We start from the raw sequence: 15,834 nt of genomic DNA, 5'->3' as shown, positions 1-15,834 counted from the left end.
TAGAATTTAGGGGCACCTGGGTGGCTCAGTTGGTTGGGCCTCTGCCTTCCTCGCAGGTCATGATCTCCCTCCTGGGATCCATCCCACATCAGGCTCTCTGCTCTTCCGGGGAGCCTGCTTCCCCCCGCCCCCACCACCTGCCTCTCTGCCTACTTGTGATCTCTCTCTGTATGTCAAAATAAATAAGTAAACTCATTAATTAATTAATTCTTGGGTTTGTTTTTTTTTTTTATAAACCTTTTTTTAAAGTTTTTTAAAAAATTTATTTGTCAGAGAGAGAGAGTGAGCAAGCACAGGCAGACAGAGAGGCAGGCAGAGTCAGAGGGAGAAGCAGGCTCCCTGCTGAGCAAGGAGCCCGATGTGGGACTCGATCCAGGACGCTGGGATTATGACCTGAGCCGAAGGCAGCTGCTTAACCAACTGAGCCACGCAGACATCCCTGTTTTTTTTTAAGATTTTATTTATTTATTTATTTGACAGAGATCACAAGTAGGCAGAGAGGCAGGCAGAGAGAGAGGGGAAGGGAAACAGGCCCCTTGCCAAGCAGAGAGCCCAATGGAGGGCTCGATTCCAGGACCCTGGGATCTTGATCTGAGCGGAAGGCAGAGGCTTTAACACACTGAGCCACCCAGGTGCCCCTAATTCTTGGTCTTTAAAAAATTCCTGAGACAACCAGGAGGTGGCGCCTAGAGGCCTAGGGGAAGCTGAATTAGAATTCCAGCTTCGGGAAGGGAACTCTGACCTGGCGGAGGTCATTCTGTCCAGGCCGACTCTTTACCCCCAGGCAATAAATGTCTCCACTTTTCTTCTTTTCTGTTTCTGTATTTCTCTCTATTAACTATCCTGATTCCCAAGATGCCTAGTTTACACTTTATGCCTTGTACTCTTCTTAGACGAGAGGGGTGGGGCTTTGGGGGAACCTCAAAATATAAACTGCACCTTGGAAGGGAAAAATAATTCTGAGGGTGATGATGAGAAAACGAAGGAAACTATATCTGCCGAATAGTTTTGCGTCGCAGATCAATGAGGGTGGGGGGTGCCAGGAAGGCATGGTGGCTCCTGCCTGGGCAGACACTGACGAGCCAGGCGCATGCCTTATTCTGTTCATTTGGCTTTTCTCCTGCTCCCTTATTTAGCTTCTGCTCCCTTTGTTTTGGCTATTTCTTGCTCCTTGGCGGAGGGACCAGCGCAGAGGGAGCTCAAATGGGCGCATCCTCAGGCGGGTGACTCTGGCGAAGGGCACAGAGGAGAAAGAGGTCTCAGTGCCTGGCTGGAAATTATTTCACATTCTCTAGTGGGGGATTTAGGATGTACATTCCGATCGGGATTTCCAGTCCCGTGGGGAAAAAGGCACCAGCCCACATTCCTGAGACCCAGCAGCCGCCATGCTCTACACATCCAGCTCCCAGTGGTAGATTTCACTCAGTCCCAGAGGTCGGGCCTCTTGGCTCTTTGTTGAGCGGGAGGGAAGACCCTGGGCCCCACGTCCAACTAGATCACATGGTCTCTCAGCTCCCTCCCCTCCCTTTCTCTAAAGTCCGCCTTTTTTTTTTTTTTTTTTTTTTACGGTGGTAATGATTGTTTCAGAGGTCTCACCCATCTCTCCTCCTGCCCTGGTCTCCCTGCCAAGGGTCAGTGTCCTCTTCAATGACAAAAGCCGCCCTAGATCTGGGCTCCCTGGGGAGGGAGGTGGCTGGGTCTGGCAGTTGGAGCCGCTGTCTCTCCATGGTGCTGCTGCAACCCCTCCCCCGCTGGGCACACAAATGGGCTTTATACAGCAAACAAAACCACCCCCCCCCACCCAGGCCACACAGGCACGTGGACCCAGGCCTCACCGTGGGAAGGGGGTGGTGACAGGCGCATTAAGAGATCGCTCCAAACAAGTTCTCTTGCCTCACTTCTCTTCTTTATTTTCCACTAGCTGGGTTTTAGCCCTGGACTTCCTACCCTTCACCTGCACCCTGGGTCTCCAACTCCTATCTTGGAACTCTGGACTCTTCCCATTCCGGGGCAGCTCCGCTTCTGCAGGAGACAGGGAGCAGGGCTTCCCGCCCTCTGCCCCAGGCCACCCAGAGGAGTTGCTCCTCCGAAAAGCCAGACAGACGGGGAATGAGAGCACAGTGTCCCCCTCAGGGGCCTGGATTGGACCCCCAAGCCCTCCTTCCATGCCCCAGGCCTGCTCTAGGGGACACCCACCTGGCCAGTGCCCATGAGAAGAGCAGAGGAAGGAAGAGCTAAACCCCAGCTGCGCTCCTGAGCCAGGGCCAGGGCTCCCCGTGAACCGGCTGCACGCTCCAGCTCCGCATGCCTAATAGGCTATTTAAGGAGCTGTTCTCCAGCAACCCAGGCAGCACCCCCCCACCACCACGTACACTCGTCCAGAGCCACCTTAAAAGCGGGAGGCAATTGTGAAGTCACCAGCCAGCAAGTGGAGTGAAGACTGTAGAGGTAGATTAAATAAGAGAGAGAGGAAGTGAGACATTTGTCCCAGGGATCCCAAACCCTACGCTATCCTGAAAACCAAATCCCCTGGAAGCCCACAGAGACACAGAGACAGCTAGAGAAAAAGAGATAAATAAAATCAGCTCAGCTCCAAGAAACTCCTCTCTCACTCTTTCCCGCTCTGTCCCTCCCTCCCTCTCTGTGTCCCCCTCCCCCCCCCCCCATTTCTTGGCCAACCCTAGCCCTCTATTCCCCAAACTCCCAGTACCTGCTTCTTCCGGGGATACCATGTTGTTCTTCACTCTCCTGCTGGAGGTGATTTGGATCCTGGCTGCTGAAGGGGGTAGGTACATCTGGATATTTGTGTGTCTGTCTGTGCTGATGTCCATATGCTGCCAGGTTTACTTAATGGAGTGGGGGGGAGCGGGGAGGGGGCGGGAGAGGGAGAGATATAAAAGGAAGACTAGGAGCTTGAATAATAATGGACTCCGGGATGTGGGAGAAGAGAGAGGAGTGGGGAAAAGAGCACTTTCCTTCTTTCCCCTTTGCCTATCCAGCCTTGTTGTTTGTGGGGATGGGGGAGGGTTGGGGAGCTAGCTGGGGAACAGGATGTGGACACACACTGCAGGAATCTCCTTGCAAGCTACAGATTCTCTCCGCACTCTTTCCTGCACTGCCCTAGTCCCAGGCAACCCTCCTGGGCCTTCTTTATTTCTGATCTCCCTCAACTGAGGGAGCCAAGGAGGTAGGGCGTAAAAAAATAGAGAGGACTGATGGGGGTGGGGGGCATACCCCTGCGCCTCCTGACTAACTCAGACCCTGATCCTCACTCATGAACCTCATGGCCAATGTCCATGCTTGATTCTATGGAGCGACTGCCTTCCCAGTATCTCCCTGAAAGCAGTAGCAATACTAGTCAACATTGTTGGGCCTTTACAGCTTACAAAGGATTTTCAGAAGCTCCCAGGAGATAAGGAGAACAGGCCTCAGGGCTCCCAAGAGAGTCCCCAGGACCCCTACCCCCTCATTTTTGTGTTACCTATGCCTAGCATAGTAGCGGTACACAGTAGGTGTGTAATTAAGATCCCTTGAAGGAGCAGGGTGAGGGCAAGGGCCTGGAGAGCAGAAGGGGACTGCAGGGAGGATGAAGGAGTGAGGGGGCCAGCCAAATGGAGAGTTGGAAAGTACATCTGAGGGAAAAGAAAAAACCAGGGAAAGAAGAGGAAGAGGTGAAGAACCAGCAGGTCGAGGACTTGGCGGGAGGGGAACGGCAAGGCTGTGAGCCTGCCCCAGAATGCGGAATTCAAGTTGACCCAGAGTCCCATGGAGCTGGTGAGGGAGAGGCTGCCTGCAGCCCTGCCCCTTGGGCTGCCTTTCAGAGTTGTCTGAACCAGGGGATGGGTGAGAAAAGAGCCCAAGGATGAGATCAAGGCTATCTCAGCAGTCTGAGGAATTTGAGGGAGTAAGAGAGAGATCGGAAGGAATTTAGGATGTTTTTTCCCCCAGAGCTTGAATTTGAACTAGAATGGGAATAACAGCGAGAAAACCTGGGGGAAGGCCTTCTTTTTCCCGCTGAAGCCCTTTGGCCCTGGGTGAGACTGGACCAGAAGCACCCCCCACCCCCACCTCAGGCTTTCGGCCTGAGATAGGACTGCACGGGAGCCTGGCATGTGACCCAGTTGGCAGCTCTCTGTTCCGCACACAATGCCTCACTTTCAGCCTGTGTCTGCCAGCCTGGCTGCCAGTGCCCACCCACCACCACCCTCAAAGTGGCGTGGACCTGCCCCGACTCCCACCTTCCCTAGCCATCTGGGGATCTAGAGCGCCGAGGCTCCTGGTAATGGGCAAAGTTTCCTTTAGAGCTCCTAGGACACGAAGAACTTGAATGTTAGTTCACAGCCAAGGGCCTCGCCTCACGCCAGGACAGACGGGGTGCTTCAAACCCAATGAATAATGGCTCTTGTCCCCTGGGGAGCAGCATCTGTCCTCCGCCCCCCCCCCCAAGTCCCCTTCCACGCACACAACCTTCCTCCCCTCCCACTCCCCGGTTCTAGTCCCTCTCTTCCAAATCCTCTGTCCACACCCTCACCTCACCCTAATCTTCTAAGTGTTCGGACTGGCTTGGCTCCGGCTGGAGCTAAGGGAGGGCGGGGCAAGCTGCACTTTTGGGTCGGGGTTAATTTTAGTCTCCGGGCTCTACCTATTCCTTTCTCCTCCCCCCTCTGCTCAGCAAGCTCCCTCGCCGCGGGGCTGGTGATTTTAAATAGGGCCCCCGACCTTTCCGCCGAGGTGTCCGGTTTCAGGGCTTCCTTCGAGAAGTGCTCTGGGAGGAGGGTGGGGAAAGAAGAGGAGAGGGAGGTGGGGCGGCGCAGTGTCCGCGGGAGGGAGAGGGCTGGCGGCCACCCTACTCTCTCTGCCTTGCAGGTCAACACTGGACATACGAGGGTGAGAGCAGAACCCAGGGCCTTCCGCTACCCCTTTCGCACTGGGAACTCTTCACCTGGAAGACTTCTTTCGAGTGGGTGGGGAGTTGCCTTTAGCTTCCGACCCCAGCTTCTCCCTCCCCCAGACCCCCAGGCCCTACCTTTTTACATATAGGACTCCTAGACCCGGTTCTGTCAAATCCCACACCTCCGGATTCAGCAGAAAGGCCAGTGATGTCCTCAGTCAGTGTGTGTGGGGATGAGGGAGCTGCAGTGGAGAGGAAACCAGGTAGGGAAAGGAACACTGATCTTAGCTGCCCATCCACCACTTCTTGGCGCTTTTTCTGACCTCAGAGATCCTACTTAATCTGGAATCCAGACAGAGCCTGAGGTCCGTCCAGGAGGCTGGCAGGATAGTTGGTGACCCTGACAGAGGTGGACTCAATTCCTTTGAATTTCTGACTAATAAGCAAATTCCAGGGTCGATGCAAAGTCCTGTGTGAGAGAGAAAAGAAGGAACGGAATCCCCAGGCCATTTCCTAGGGGGGACCCCAAGAATCATTCATCATTCTAGGATCACTTTATTTCCCCAGCTTTCCTGCTTCGGCTCTAGTCCCACCTTTCCAGGCATGCAGGTTTTCTATCCATCCCTTTTCCTTTCATTCAGCTTTCTTGTCCCCAAACTACAGGTAAGTAAAAGCCACTACTCTTATCTATCAGAAAAGTGGGGGAATCATCACTGTCTCAGAGAAGGTGAAGGGTGCTGCTGCAGCAAGTCCACCAGGGACCCCTTCCTCACATAGCCCTACACCTGGGGTCTTCACCAAAGGTTGGGGTGGGAGGAGGTTCCTGAAGGGTGGCTGGGGCTTGGAAGGCAGGACAAATGACCATGGTAATCTCCACCAGGCCCACATGGTCAAGACCACTGGCCAGCCTCTTACCCTGAATGTGGAAGCAATGCCCAATCTCCCATCAATATCCAGACAGACAGTGTGACTTTCGATCCTGAGTTACGTCCCCTGCAGCCCCATGGATATGACGAGCCTAGCACTGAGCCTTTGGACCTGCACAATAATGGCCACACAGGTAAAAAGCCCAGGCTCCACGGAGGGATAAACTCCAGTTCCAATCTTAGGAGTCAGGGAAAAGAAGCATTTGCCTAGCTTCTAAATTCTCAGAAGGCTTCATCTACAAATCTGGAGGTACGAAAGCCAAAGGTGGGGAGTGAATGTCTACAATCAGGGTGGATTTAGCATCATAACCTCAACTTGATCCTCACGGAGAAAGGGAAAGATATGCTAGGAAAGCAGTGGTAGGAAGGACTGGGTGCCACTGGGGAACGGAGGTAGAAAAGGCTGGCCCGATTCTCCTAAGAAACAGTGGCATCAGAGGGTTAGGAATGTCTCCACACTCCTCCCCCAACCCTAGCTTGCTCTCTTGTCATCACAGTGCAACTCTCTCTGCCCTCTACCATGTATCTGGAGGGACTTCCCCGAAAATATGTAGCTGCCCAGCTCCACCTGCACTGGGGCAAGACAGGATCACTGGGCGGATCAGAGCACCAGATCAACAGTGAAGCCACCGCTGCTGAGGTACTGGGGAGCAAAGTGTGGACTGGTACATAGCGACGGGCATGGTTGGTGCCAGGGAAAGGAAGAATCTGGAAACTGGGGAAAGTCATACTTGGAGAATAAGGCCAACTTTCGTGGGACAGGTTTAGGGCACCCTGGAGGTGGTGGTGGTGGCTAGGGTCAAAGCATTTGGGAAGGGGTAATGGAGAAACATTAAATGATTTAATTCCCTCTCCCCTCCCTCAGCTCCACATTGTACATTATGATTCTGATTCCTATGACAGCTTGAGTGAGGCTGCTCCAAAGCCCCAGGGCCTGGCTGTCTTGGGCATCCTCATTGAGGTCAGTGTCCCCCCAGACCCTCCCAGGTTTCTCTCCAATCTCTCTACACCCTCCAGTCCTATTCTCCCCATGTCTATTGCTGCTTTCCCTCCCTAGGCTAGTCAGCAAACCACTCTGTCAATTTATTCTGTATGTGAACATCATACTTCAAAGGGGGACTCATTCCAAACTCTCTCCCTTTCCAGGTGGGTGAGACCAAGAATCCAGTTTATGAACACATTCTGAGTCACTTGCATGAAATTAGGCATAAAGGTGAGCCCGTGAGATTGGACCTCAGGGGTACTTGCCCAAAAAGGCCTATGAGATCTAGGATGACAATGAGTTAGGGGCCAGAGGTTTTGCTTCTGGGAGCTCTATCTAGGTAAGCTGGGGTACAGTGAGGGAAAGAGGAGTCCTAGTCTGTTTTCCTCTAGATCAGAAGACTTCGGTGCCTCCCTTCAACGTGGGAGAGTTGCTCCCCCCACGGCGGGACCAGTTCTTCCGCTACAATGGCTCGCTCACCACACCCCCCTGCTATCAGAGTGTGCTGTGGACAGTCTTCAATCAAAGGGCTCAGATTTCGGTGGAACAGGTGAGTCGTGGAGAGGTGAGGCAGCAGGGACATAACCTCAGACCCTATCCTGCTCCACATAGTGACAATTCTCCCCTCAACCCACCCTTCCACTCCTCAGCTGAAAGAGCTTCAGGAGACGTTGTTTTCCACGGAAGAGGAGCCCTCTAAGCTCCTGGTACAGAACTACCGAGCCCTCCAGCCTCTCAATCAGCGAACAGTCTCTGCGTCTTTCATCCAAGGTGACTGCACCGGCCTTGGAAAAGGAGATGGGAAATTGGGGGGCACGGCAATAGGAACTAGGGCCCCCTGGGAAGAAAAGAAAGGCTGGGAGGGGAAGGGGTTTCTAGGACTTGCTTGGACTAGGACTACCACCAGTCCCTTGAGTGCCAAGTGATGATCTCCCCCAGCATGGAGGCATAGTGTGCTGCTCCCAGCTGGAATGGGGCACTCGAGTCCCACTGACCAGCGTCTTCTTCCCTTACAGTGCAATCCTCCTATACTACAGGTAAGACACCCTGAACCAAGTGGGGGCTGGGGGGGGTGCACCACAGTGAGCAAGGTAAAGTCTCACTATCTTTGTCACTCTTAGAATGACACCTTCCGTGTTTGTCTCTCCCAGGCGAAATGCTGAGTCTAGGAGTCGGAATCTTAGTTGGCTGTCTTTGCCTTCTACTGGCTGTTTATTTCATCGCTAGGAAGATCCGGTGAGGTCCTACTTTCCATTCCTTCAGTCCTTTCTTTTCTACTGAAAGCACTCTATTCTATCTGTAATCTGTTTCACCTAGGACACTAGTAATTTCCACGAACTATTCCCCCTTCCAGGAAGAAGAGGCTGGGAAATGGGAAAAGCGTGGTCTTCACCTCAGCACCAGCCACAGAGGCATAGATCCCCTCTCCTGCCCCCCACCCCCCGCCCCACTGCCAACATCATGGATGCCTTCTCCTTGTGCCAATCGGAAAGCTTCTAAAATGAGGTGCAGGGACTGGTCAGAAAATACTCTAAGAGTAGTGGGCAGAGTCACCTCCTTCCTCCAGACAGCCCCTACAGAGAGGCATGGACAGGCTCTGGTTCGTGGACTAAGAGCAGAGCCTTCGACCTCTCGAAGTGTACAGATCAGGACAACCCTATGTTGACAATGCAGATGGCAAATTGTGTTTAGCTGTGGAGGAAGTTGGGGATGTACCTCCCAAAGTCCTCCACCCGCTTACCTTTATGTCTTTTCCCCCAGATATAGGGCAGGACCTCCCCTTAGGAAAAAGAGTTGCTGCTGTTGGGGTTTTATTTTATTATTATTATTTTTTTGCTCAATATATCTGAAAATGAAAATTTCTAATCCCACCTCTGGTCTTCCTTTGTGGCTCTTGAGAGTGGAGGAGTTCCTTAATCCCTCAGGTGGCAGAGGTTGGCAAAGGACAGGGGAAAAGAAGCATAGGTAAATGACTCTTTTTACCCCAGTCCTGCAAGGGGAGATCTGCCTCTGGAAAATACTTAACCCAAAGTTCCTGACATGTGAGAGCGCCAGCCCAGATTTCTGTCCTCATACCAAAGCTGTGCTGGAGGGAATCAGAGGTTGCCAGGTAAGGCAGGAGGTTGGATAAGAGATGTGGGAGGGCAGAGGTCTCGATTAACATGTTATCCCCTCCCTTAAAAGCCAAGTTCCCCCACAATTATAAAGTCCTTTTTATTAGTCAAAATCACAATCACCTTGATTAAAAGGATGCAATATGCCATCCTCAGCAGAAAATGGTACAGTTTATAGAAAACCTCCCCACCCCCCTTTCCATCCCCCAATTAAAAACTAGAAAAAAATCTGCCCTCCTTCCCTGTGATGTCATGGTAGTCTGACTTCTCCAGTGGCATTGCAGCTCTGGAGTGGGCCAGCTCACCGCAGCACCCTCCACTTCACCTTGGGGAGGGGAGGGATGCTGGTGGTCAAGGAGGTTAAAACATTAGTTCCAGTAATACCAGTTTCCCCAAACATGCACTTCCTTCCTTTTCCCCAAGGCCTGGGACAAAGGGGAAAGGTGGATAGATATAAGCCCCACCATGAGGAGCAATTTGGGGAGGAAAAATATAGTTCAAGGAGGTTAGAAGAATTCCAACACACCTCTTCCCTCCCCCACTCAAAAAAAAGAAGAAAGAAAGAAAGAAAAAGAAAAAGGCAGTTTGGGGTCTTTATCACACCAAAAATGGTTCCCCTCAGACCTGAGAAAAAGACCAAGACGCCCAGTCTGGGGAGGAGGTACTGGGAAACTGAGGGCTCGTCTACCCTTGAGCTTCCATTAATTTCATCTCCACAGCAACGGCTAAGCTAGGTCCCTTTTCTTGGCAACCTGCACTGTCCAGGACTGGAGATGGAGAAATACAGGGCGAGGAGATCAGGAGGGCACCCCAGGCCTAGGGGTCCCCCCCACGTTCCCTCAGTCCTCGGGTGGGATGCGCAGGGCAGAATACACCATCACCCGACTGTCTTCCTGCCGGCGGCCTGCAGAGGGGAAGGGGGGTGAGTCTTGCGCAGGGCGAGAGCAGAGCACTGACACATGGGGAGTCCTGGACAACGAGGGGGGTCCCCAAATGGTGGGGATAAGTACAGATTCAAACCCACCAGTCACTGACTGGCTGAACCCAGGCTGCTCCTGGTGAAGCCTAGAGACTAAAGGTGACGAGTGGACAAAGCAAAACCCTGAAGGTGATGGGATGGACCGACGAGGAGACAGAATGGTGGGCAATGGACCCGGGCTAGGGCTGGGCTCAGTCATGGGCAGTGGGAAGGCAGGTGGGATCTGTCAGGCGATCAGTCCAGGTAGTCAGTCCTTACACGAGAGGCTGCGCTGGATACTTCGGAGAGAACCTCCAGCTGTGATGAAGGCCCAAAGCCCCATGGAAACAGTGACTGCATAGATGGGCAGCAGGCTAGCCTCGTACCAGGGGTTCAGGAATGTCTAGGGATAGGGTAAGAGTAGAAAAGAAGTTAGTTTCTCCCTCTGCCTAATCCCCACATTCTCTTTGTGCCTTTCACCTAAACCTCCCCCCACCCCAGTTGGCTCACTCCACCCTCCCCACCCCCCACCCCTCCCCCATCCTTCCCTTCAGGGTACCAACATCTTGTGGTTTAAGAGGACTTTTGATTTTTAGCTACCCCAGAGGTTTCTCACCCTTCTGCTCCTCTCAGCCATTTGTATTACAGATGGACTAACCCATTCAAACTCCTCCCAGAGCATCCCAGAGCAGGTTATACGACTGATGCTGAGGTGAGAGACTTCTAGACACTTACCTTTCTACTGCATCTCTCTAGGTACATTTTAAAATGTTAAGAAGTGAGAATCTATCACCCCTCCACCCCACTCACCATTAAAGTTTTTTCTCTCTAACTCAGCCCGGTATCCCCCACTCACCAGTCCTGATGTCAGTAGGTGACTCCCAACCACCAGGCCCAAAGCCCAGTACCGTCTCCTCTCACAGGCATCAAAGAACACAACTCCCCAAAAGGTATGGAGCAGGATAATGGCTGCTGTCAGAAAGGCTGCAGGGAGGGAGATGGGGATGAGCTACATCCCTCATCTTCTCCCAGCCTCCTGAGATGTTGAGCCAAAGAGGTCTCCCAGTGAAGGCTAATAAACCAGATCAAGGCCAAGGATGGATAGGGCAGGAAGGCAAGCAGGAAAGCAGACCTTACCTGAAGTCAGGAAGTAATAGGGTGAGTCTCCATGGATGCCAACCACACCTGGCCCAAGTGCATCAGCCAAAATATTGATAACGGAGAAGACACCACTGATGATACCGAAGGAAAGACCAGAAACTGGGGGGAAGGAGGGTCTCATCAATGTTACAGATCTCTATAACCTGATTACCAGTGATCCCGCCCCATTCCCAGTGGCAATTCCCCCACACCTATTCTCCCCTCCAGACCACCTCTCCTTGGAAGTCAAGTATGAAGGAAAAGCAGCAGCCACTTAGAACACGTGGATGTTTTTTACTTCCCCGGGAGAGGGGGGGTGTCCAACTCCCTCCTCCAGTCCCTCTCCCTTGGCTCACCATAGGCCATCTGGCGGATGGAGATGGGTGATCTTCCGTCCTCACTCAGCGATGCTAACCCCTCATCTGCCTTCCTGGGATGGGGCAGGGTGGGGTGGGGTAGGGGAAATATGAGGGAGGGCAGGAATGCTCCTTTCCCTCTAACGTCCTCCCTTTAGTGCCTCCTCTTCCAAACCCACCACCCAGCATTTTACCCCACTTCTCACAGTGCAGTCCTCTGCCCTTCTCCCCTCGGAACCATCCCATCTTCTTACTTAAGCAGCTTGTAGTAGGCAAAGCGGAACACCTCCTGTAGAAGGACGGAGACCGCAGCACCAAAAATCAGGAGGCCATACTGGAGCCGGGCATCTGACCGGTCGGTCACATGGACCAAGATGAACCAGACCACAGAGGCCAAGAGCAAGGAGACCAGCCAGAAAAATGCCCTAAGGAAAGACAAGGGCAATCAGGTCAGGGTAGGGAGAGCCAGAGAAATCAAGGAGGGGAACCAATCAAGGCTGCAGCATGGAAAGTGGAAGTTAGACTTCCGGATGGTCAGAGAGACTGGGAGGAGATAGGATCGGTGTCTCCACCAAGGGAGTCATGTAGGGATCTGGACGCAGGGGAAGGGATAGAAATCTGATTAATGAGTCTTCAGAGCGATGAAAGCCAGAATGTACGCGCGCAGTAGCGAGAGGTATCCGTTCCTGGATCCTCCCGTAGGCCGCCGGAGGTCAGCACAACCCCCTCACGAGTCTTGGCCTTGGGCCTCCTCTGACGTCGCCGGGAGGAGTATAGGAGGAATCTGTGCAATCCCTGGAAGGCGGAAACCAACTGCGGGAAAGGGCAAATCATCTACACCCCTGACTCGACGCTTTCCAATCTTCACCTCCGACTTGTCTCCCCCAACTCAGGCTCCCAAGCTTGCCCAGCCCCTTCCGGATCTCTCTCTCTCTCTCTGGCGCCCTCCCGCGTCTCGTCGACCCCCTACTCACCCCGCGACCAGGATGATGACGCGAAGAGGGTCCCCAGCCACAGTGATCAAGAAAAGCGCAAAGGCCGGGCCGAAAGCGACGAAAGTGCATCCGAAAAACACTGCGGCCCCCATGGCTGGTGCAGCAGGGGGCAGAGTGGAAAGCCTCCTCAGGGCCTATCAACATTATGTAGGATGGTTTTCTCCTTTTAAAAACGACCCTGAGGGTGCCTGGGGGACTCAGTTGGTTGGGCGACTGCCTTCAGTGTGGGTCATGATCCCGGACTCCTGGGATCAAGTCCCACATTGGGCTCCCAGCTCCATGGGGAGTCTGCTTCTCCCTCTGACCCTCCCCCTTCTCATGCTCTCTCTCTCATTCTCTCAAATAAATAAAATCTTTAAAAAATAAATACAATTTATTATATTTATTATTTATTTATTTATTTTATATTTAAAAAAATAATAAATAAAAATGACCCTGGCCTCTACTTTAGTTAATCTTTTCCTAGTTTTCATGCCTTCTTCTTTTCAATTTCACTACTTCAATTTTAATCTGCTATGGATTCAGAAAATAGACTGTCAAGCTTATTAGAGAATTGAATATAAGAGAAAATAGGTTTAGAATAACAGCTTGAACACTCACCTACATAGAAAGAAAATGTCTTTTGTTGCTATATTTTGGCTAATCAGAGATCTTTTACACTTACCGCCATGTTCTAAATAGTTGAGTTCTACCATATGTTTGAAAAAAAAATAGAACCAATCAAGGGTCTCCCCTCCAACCCCACCAAAGTTTAATGCTCCTTAAAAATACTTTTAAGTGGCAAATGTCAAGAACTCCTGGGTAGTTAGGGGGAAACTTGGACAACCCATCCTTTTCATAGTATCCACAGCCCCATTTGTGTCTAGAAATACTAAACAGAACCTGATTTCCCAGCATGTAGGTAGAATCCCCTGAGAAACCCGACTGTAGGAAACTTGTATCAGAAAACAATCTTATGGGGCGCCTGGGTGGCTCAGTTGGTTGGACGACTGCTTTCAGCTCAGGTCATGATCCTGGAGTCCCGGGATCGAGTCCCACATCGGGATCCCAGCTCCATGGGGAGTCTGCTTCTCCCTCTGACCTTCTTCTTGCTCATGCTCTCTCTCACTGTCTCTCTCTCAAATAAATAAATAAAATCTTAAAAAAAAAAAAATCTTATAGAACCAATTCAAACTGAAAAGCATTCTGTACCAGAACACTATCAAGATACAAAGAGGAGAAGGAATAAATGGGGTAGTCAGTAGCATAAAAAGAAATCACAATAAAAATCGGAGAACCTATAGCTTTAAACTAAAGCAGAAAAGAAAGGAAGAGAGGGTAGAGGAGAGGGGACAGGGAAGGGGGAGGGAGGGGAAGGAAAAGGAAAGAAAGAAAAAAGAGAGAGAGGGGGCGCCTGGGTGGCTCAGTGGGTTAAGCCGCTGCCTTCAGCTCAGGTCATGATCTCAGGGTCCTGGGATCGAGTCCCACATCGGGCTCCCTGCTCAACAGGGAGCCTGCTTCCTCCTCTCTCTCTGCCTGCCTCTCTGCCTACTTGTGATCTCTCTCTGTCAAATAAATAAATAAAATCTTAAAAAAAAAAAAAAGAGAGAGAGAGAGAGAGAAAGATAACGGACACATTTTAAACATCTCAGATCTGTGGAGAATGATAAATGAGGATGTTTAAGTATTTGTGATTTTTTAAAAAAACACTTGAGATACTAATCACATTTATACTTTGACAATTTAGAAAGCCCCAAGTCTCAAAATCTAATTGCTTCTCCGGATTTTGTTTTAAACAAAATATGCTTAGATTACTTGAGTCATGCTTTTTTTTGTTTTTAAAGATTTTTATTTATTTATTTGACAGAAAGAGATCACGAGTAAGCAGAGAGACAGACAGAGAGGAGGAAGCAGGCTCCCTGCTGAGCAGAGAGCCCGATGCGGGACTCGATCCCAGGACCCTGGGATCATGACCTGAGCTGAAGGCAGAGGCTTTAACCCACTGAGCCACCCAGGTGCCCCTTGAGGCATGCTTTTAAGCCTTTCTTAAAATGGGAAGTACAGCTGACATACAGTATTATGTGAGTTTCAGGGGCACAACACGGTGATTCCACAAGGCTGCACCTTAAGCTTTTGCTCACCACAAGGACAGCTATCATTTAAGCCTTCAGTGTTTAGTGTCATCTATTAGATGATATCCCTCAATAAAAACAGCTTTCACCAGAAGCTTGTTCAATACAAACTATGCTTTTCCCTAACTAATGGGAAAGAACTGTTTGCTCATTGTACTCTGTATTGTCCAAAGGGATTACAATTCCCAATTCTTCTAAAGTCCCCATCCCCATTTTTAAAGAAATATACTACACAGACATAAAGCCCTTCTTTATACATATTAATTTCTGACCTCTGAAGAGTAACTGAAATAAAAATGATACTCAAAGCAAAAACAGCTACTCAATTCCCATTTCCATCTCCTTTTACTTTCTTTTTAAATCTCAACAGTCTCGGAAGCTTGTACTGACTTTCATCTTCTAAAAAATATGTTTAAAACGTAACTAATTAAAAATACTAAAAACATCATTAATATTCAAACCATTCATCATGTTTGAAAGCTTCTGGTACGTGCTAGCCAGGTACTATACTGACCTAACGTTGTGGTTATCATCTCAGAGATTTTTACTCTATACTTGACTGTATCACTTTTATTTTACTTATTTATTTTTAAAAGAATCTTTTTTTTTTTTTTAAGATTTTATTTATTTATTTGACAGACAAGAGACCACAAGTACGCAGAGAGGCAGGCAGTGAGAGAGGTGGAGGCTAGCTCCCTGCCGAGCACACAGCCCGATGCAGGGCTCAATCCCAGGACCTGGAATCATGACCTGAACCGAAGGCAGAAGCTTTAACCCACTGAGCCACCCAGGTGCCCCAAGAATCTTTTTTATTTTTAAGATTTTATTTATTCACTTTTGCAACAGAAAGAGAGAGGGAGAGAGAGAGGGAAAGCATGGGCAGGGGGAGGGACAGAGGGAGAAGCGGATTCCCCACTGAGCAGGGAGCCCCACTGGGGACTCAGTCTGGGAGGGAGCCCCACCTGGAATTCAATCCCAGGACCCTGGGATCATGACCTGAGCCAAAGGCAGATGCTTAACCAACTGAACCTCCCAGGGACCCTGACTATGTCACTTTTAGTTAATGTTCCCCAAAATTCAATGGAATAATCAACACAAACATTTGCAGTTGCTTGAAAGTCATTTTTTAAACTACTTAATACTATACAGACTTAATGAAGAATTCCTGACAAAGACAAAAGCCAAATAACATGAGTCCATTATTTTATTAAATAACTTAAAACTTAGACACCTGGGTGGCTAAGTCAGTTAAGCATCTGCCTTTGGCTCAGGTCATGATCCCAGGGTTCTGGGATCAAGTCCTGCATCTAGCTCCTTGCTCAGCAAGGAGCCACTTCTCCCTCTGCCTGCCGCTTCCCCTA

General features: G+C 50.5%; 2 protein-coding genes and 1 long non-coding RNA gene across 5 annotated transcripts; 1 reads left to right on the top strand and 2 right to left on the bottom strand.

Annotated features, from left to right (window-relative positions):
* Window positions 1–604: 604 nt before the first annotated feature.
* On the bottom strand, window positions 605–5,279 carry LOC122900455. Of its 3 annotated transcripts, XR_006383231.1 has the most exons (4): window positions 5,027–5,279; window positions 2,711–2,846; window positions 2,389–2,440; window positions 605–1,229 (listed from the first exon to the last, which is right to left on the bottom strand). It is a non-coding gene; the product is annotated as an uncharacterized LOC122900455 (long non-coding RNA). The 3 variants fall into 3 exon arrangements; XR_006383233.1 differs by lacking the exon at window positions 2,389–2,440; XR_006383232.1 differs by lacking the exon at window positions 605–1,229 and having other exon boundaries at window positions 2,379–2,440; window positions 2,711–2,834.
* On the top strand, window positions 2,727–8,670 carry LOC122900452 (carbonic anhydrase 14). Its single transcript, XM_044239143.1, has 11 exons — window positions 2,727–2,785; window positions 4,867–4,887; window positions 5,772–5,951; window positions 6,315–6,457; window positions 6,683–6,778; window positions 6,964–7,030; window positions 7,192–7,349; window positions 7,450–7,570; window positions 7,816–7,836; window positions 7,951–8,035; window positions 8,154–8,670. The coding sequence occupies exons 1-11, from the start codon at window positions 2,731–2,733 to the stop codon at window positions 8,215–8,217; spliced, it is 1,011 nt and encodes a 336-aa protein (XP_044095078.1). The 5' UTR covers window positions 2,727–2,730; the 3' UTR covers window positions 8,218–8,670.
* Window positions 8,671–8,999: 329 nt separating this feature from the next.
* On the bottom strand, window positions 9,000–12,482 carry LOC122900453 (gamma-secretase subunit APH-1A). The gene is made up of 7 exons (XM_044239144.1): window positions 12,342–12,482; window positions 11,622–11,792; window positions 11,368–11,441; window positions 11,009–11,131; window positions 10,728–10,855; window positions 10,151–10,274; window positions 9,000–9,817 (listed from the first exon to the last, which is right to left on the bottom strand). Exons 1-7 carry the CDS (start codon window positions 12,452–12,454, stop codon window positions 9,753–9,755), a joined length of 798 nt encoding a protein of 265 aa, XP_044095079.1. The 5' UTR covers window positions 12,455–12,482; the 3' UTR covers window positions 9,000–9,752.
* Between the last annotated feature and the right edge of the window lie 3,352 nt (window positions 12,483–15,834).

Source organism: Neovison vison, chromosome 2, assembly GCF_020171115.1.
Source record: "Neovison vison isolate M4711 chromosome 2, ASM_NN_V1, whole genome shotgun sequence".
NCBI classification, from domain to species: Eukaryota; Metazoa; Chordata; class Mammalia; order Carnivora; family Mustelidae; genus Neogale; species Neogale vison.
Note: the sequence above shows the minus strand (reverse complement) of the source record. Positions and strands in the feature narration are given on the sequence as shown.

Bases quoted from the DNA above. Each gene is read 5' to 3' on its own strand.
- LOC122900452 (XM_044239143.1), top strand. From the start codon at position 2,731: ATGTTGTTCTTCACTCTCCTGCTGGAGGTGATTTGGATCCTGGCTGCT. The intron at 7,031-7,191 runs GTGAGCCCGTGA...GTTTTCCTCTAG, and splicing joins GCATGAAATTAGGCATAAAG to ATCAGAAGACTTCGGTGCCT. The intron at 7,837-7,950 runs GTAAGACACCCT...TGTCTCTCCCAG, and splicing joins GCAATCCTCCTATACTACAG to GCGAAATGCTGAGTCTAGGA.
- LOC122900453 (XM_044239144.1), bottom strand. From the start codon at position 12,454: ATGGGGGCCGCAGTGTTTTTCGGATGCACTTTCGTCGCTTTCGGCCCG. The intron at 11,793-12,341 runs GTGAGTAGGGGG...GTCTTTCCTTAG, and splicing joins GTCATCATCCTGGTCGCGGG to GGCATTTTTCTGGCTGGTCT. The intron at 10,275-10,727 runs GTGAGTGGGGGA...CCCTATCCCTAG, and splicing joins ACCTACTGACATCAGGACTG to ACATTCCTGAACCCCTGGTA.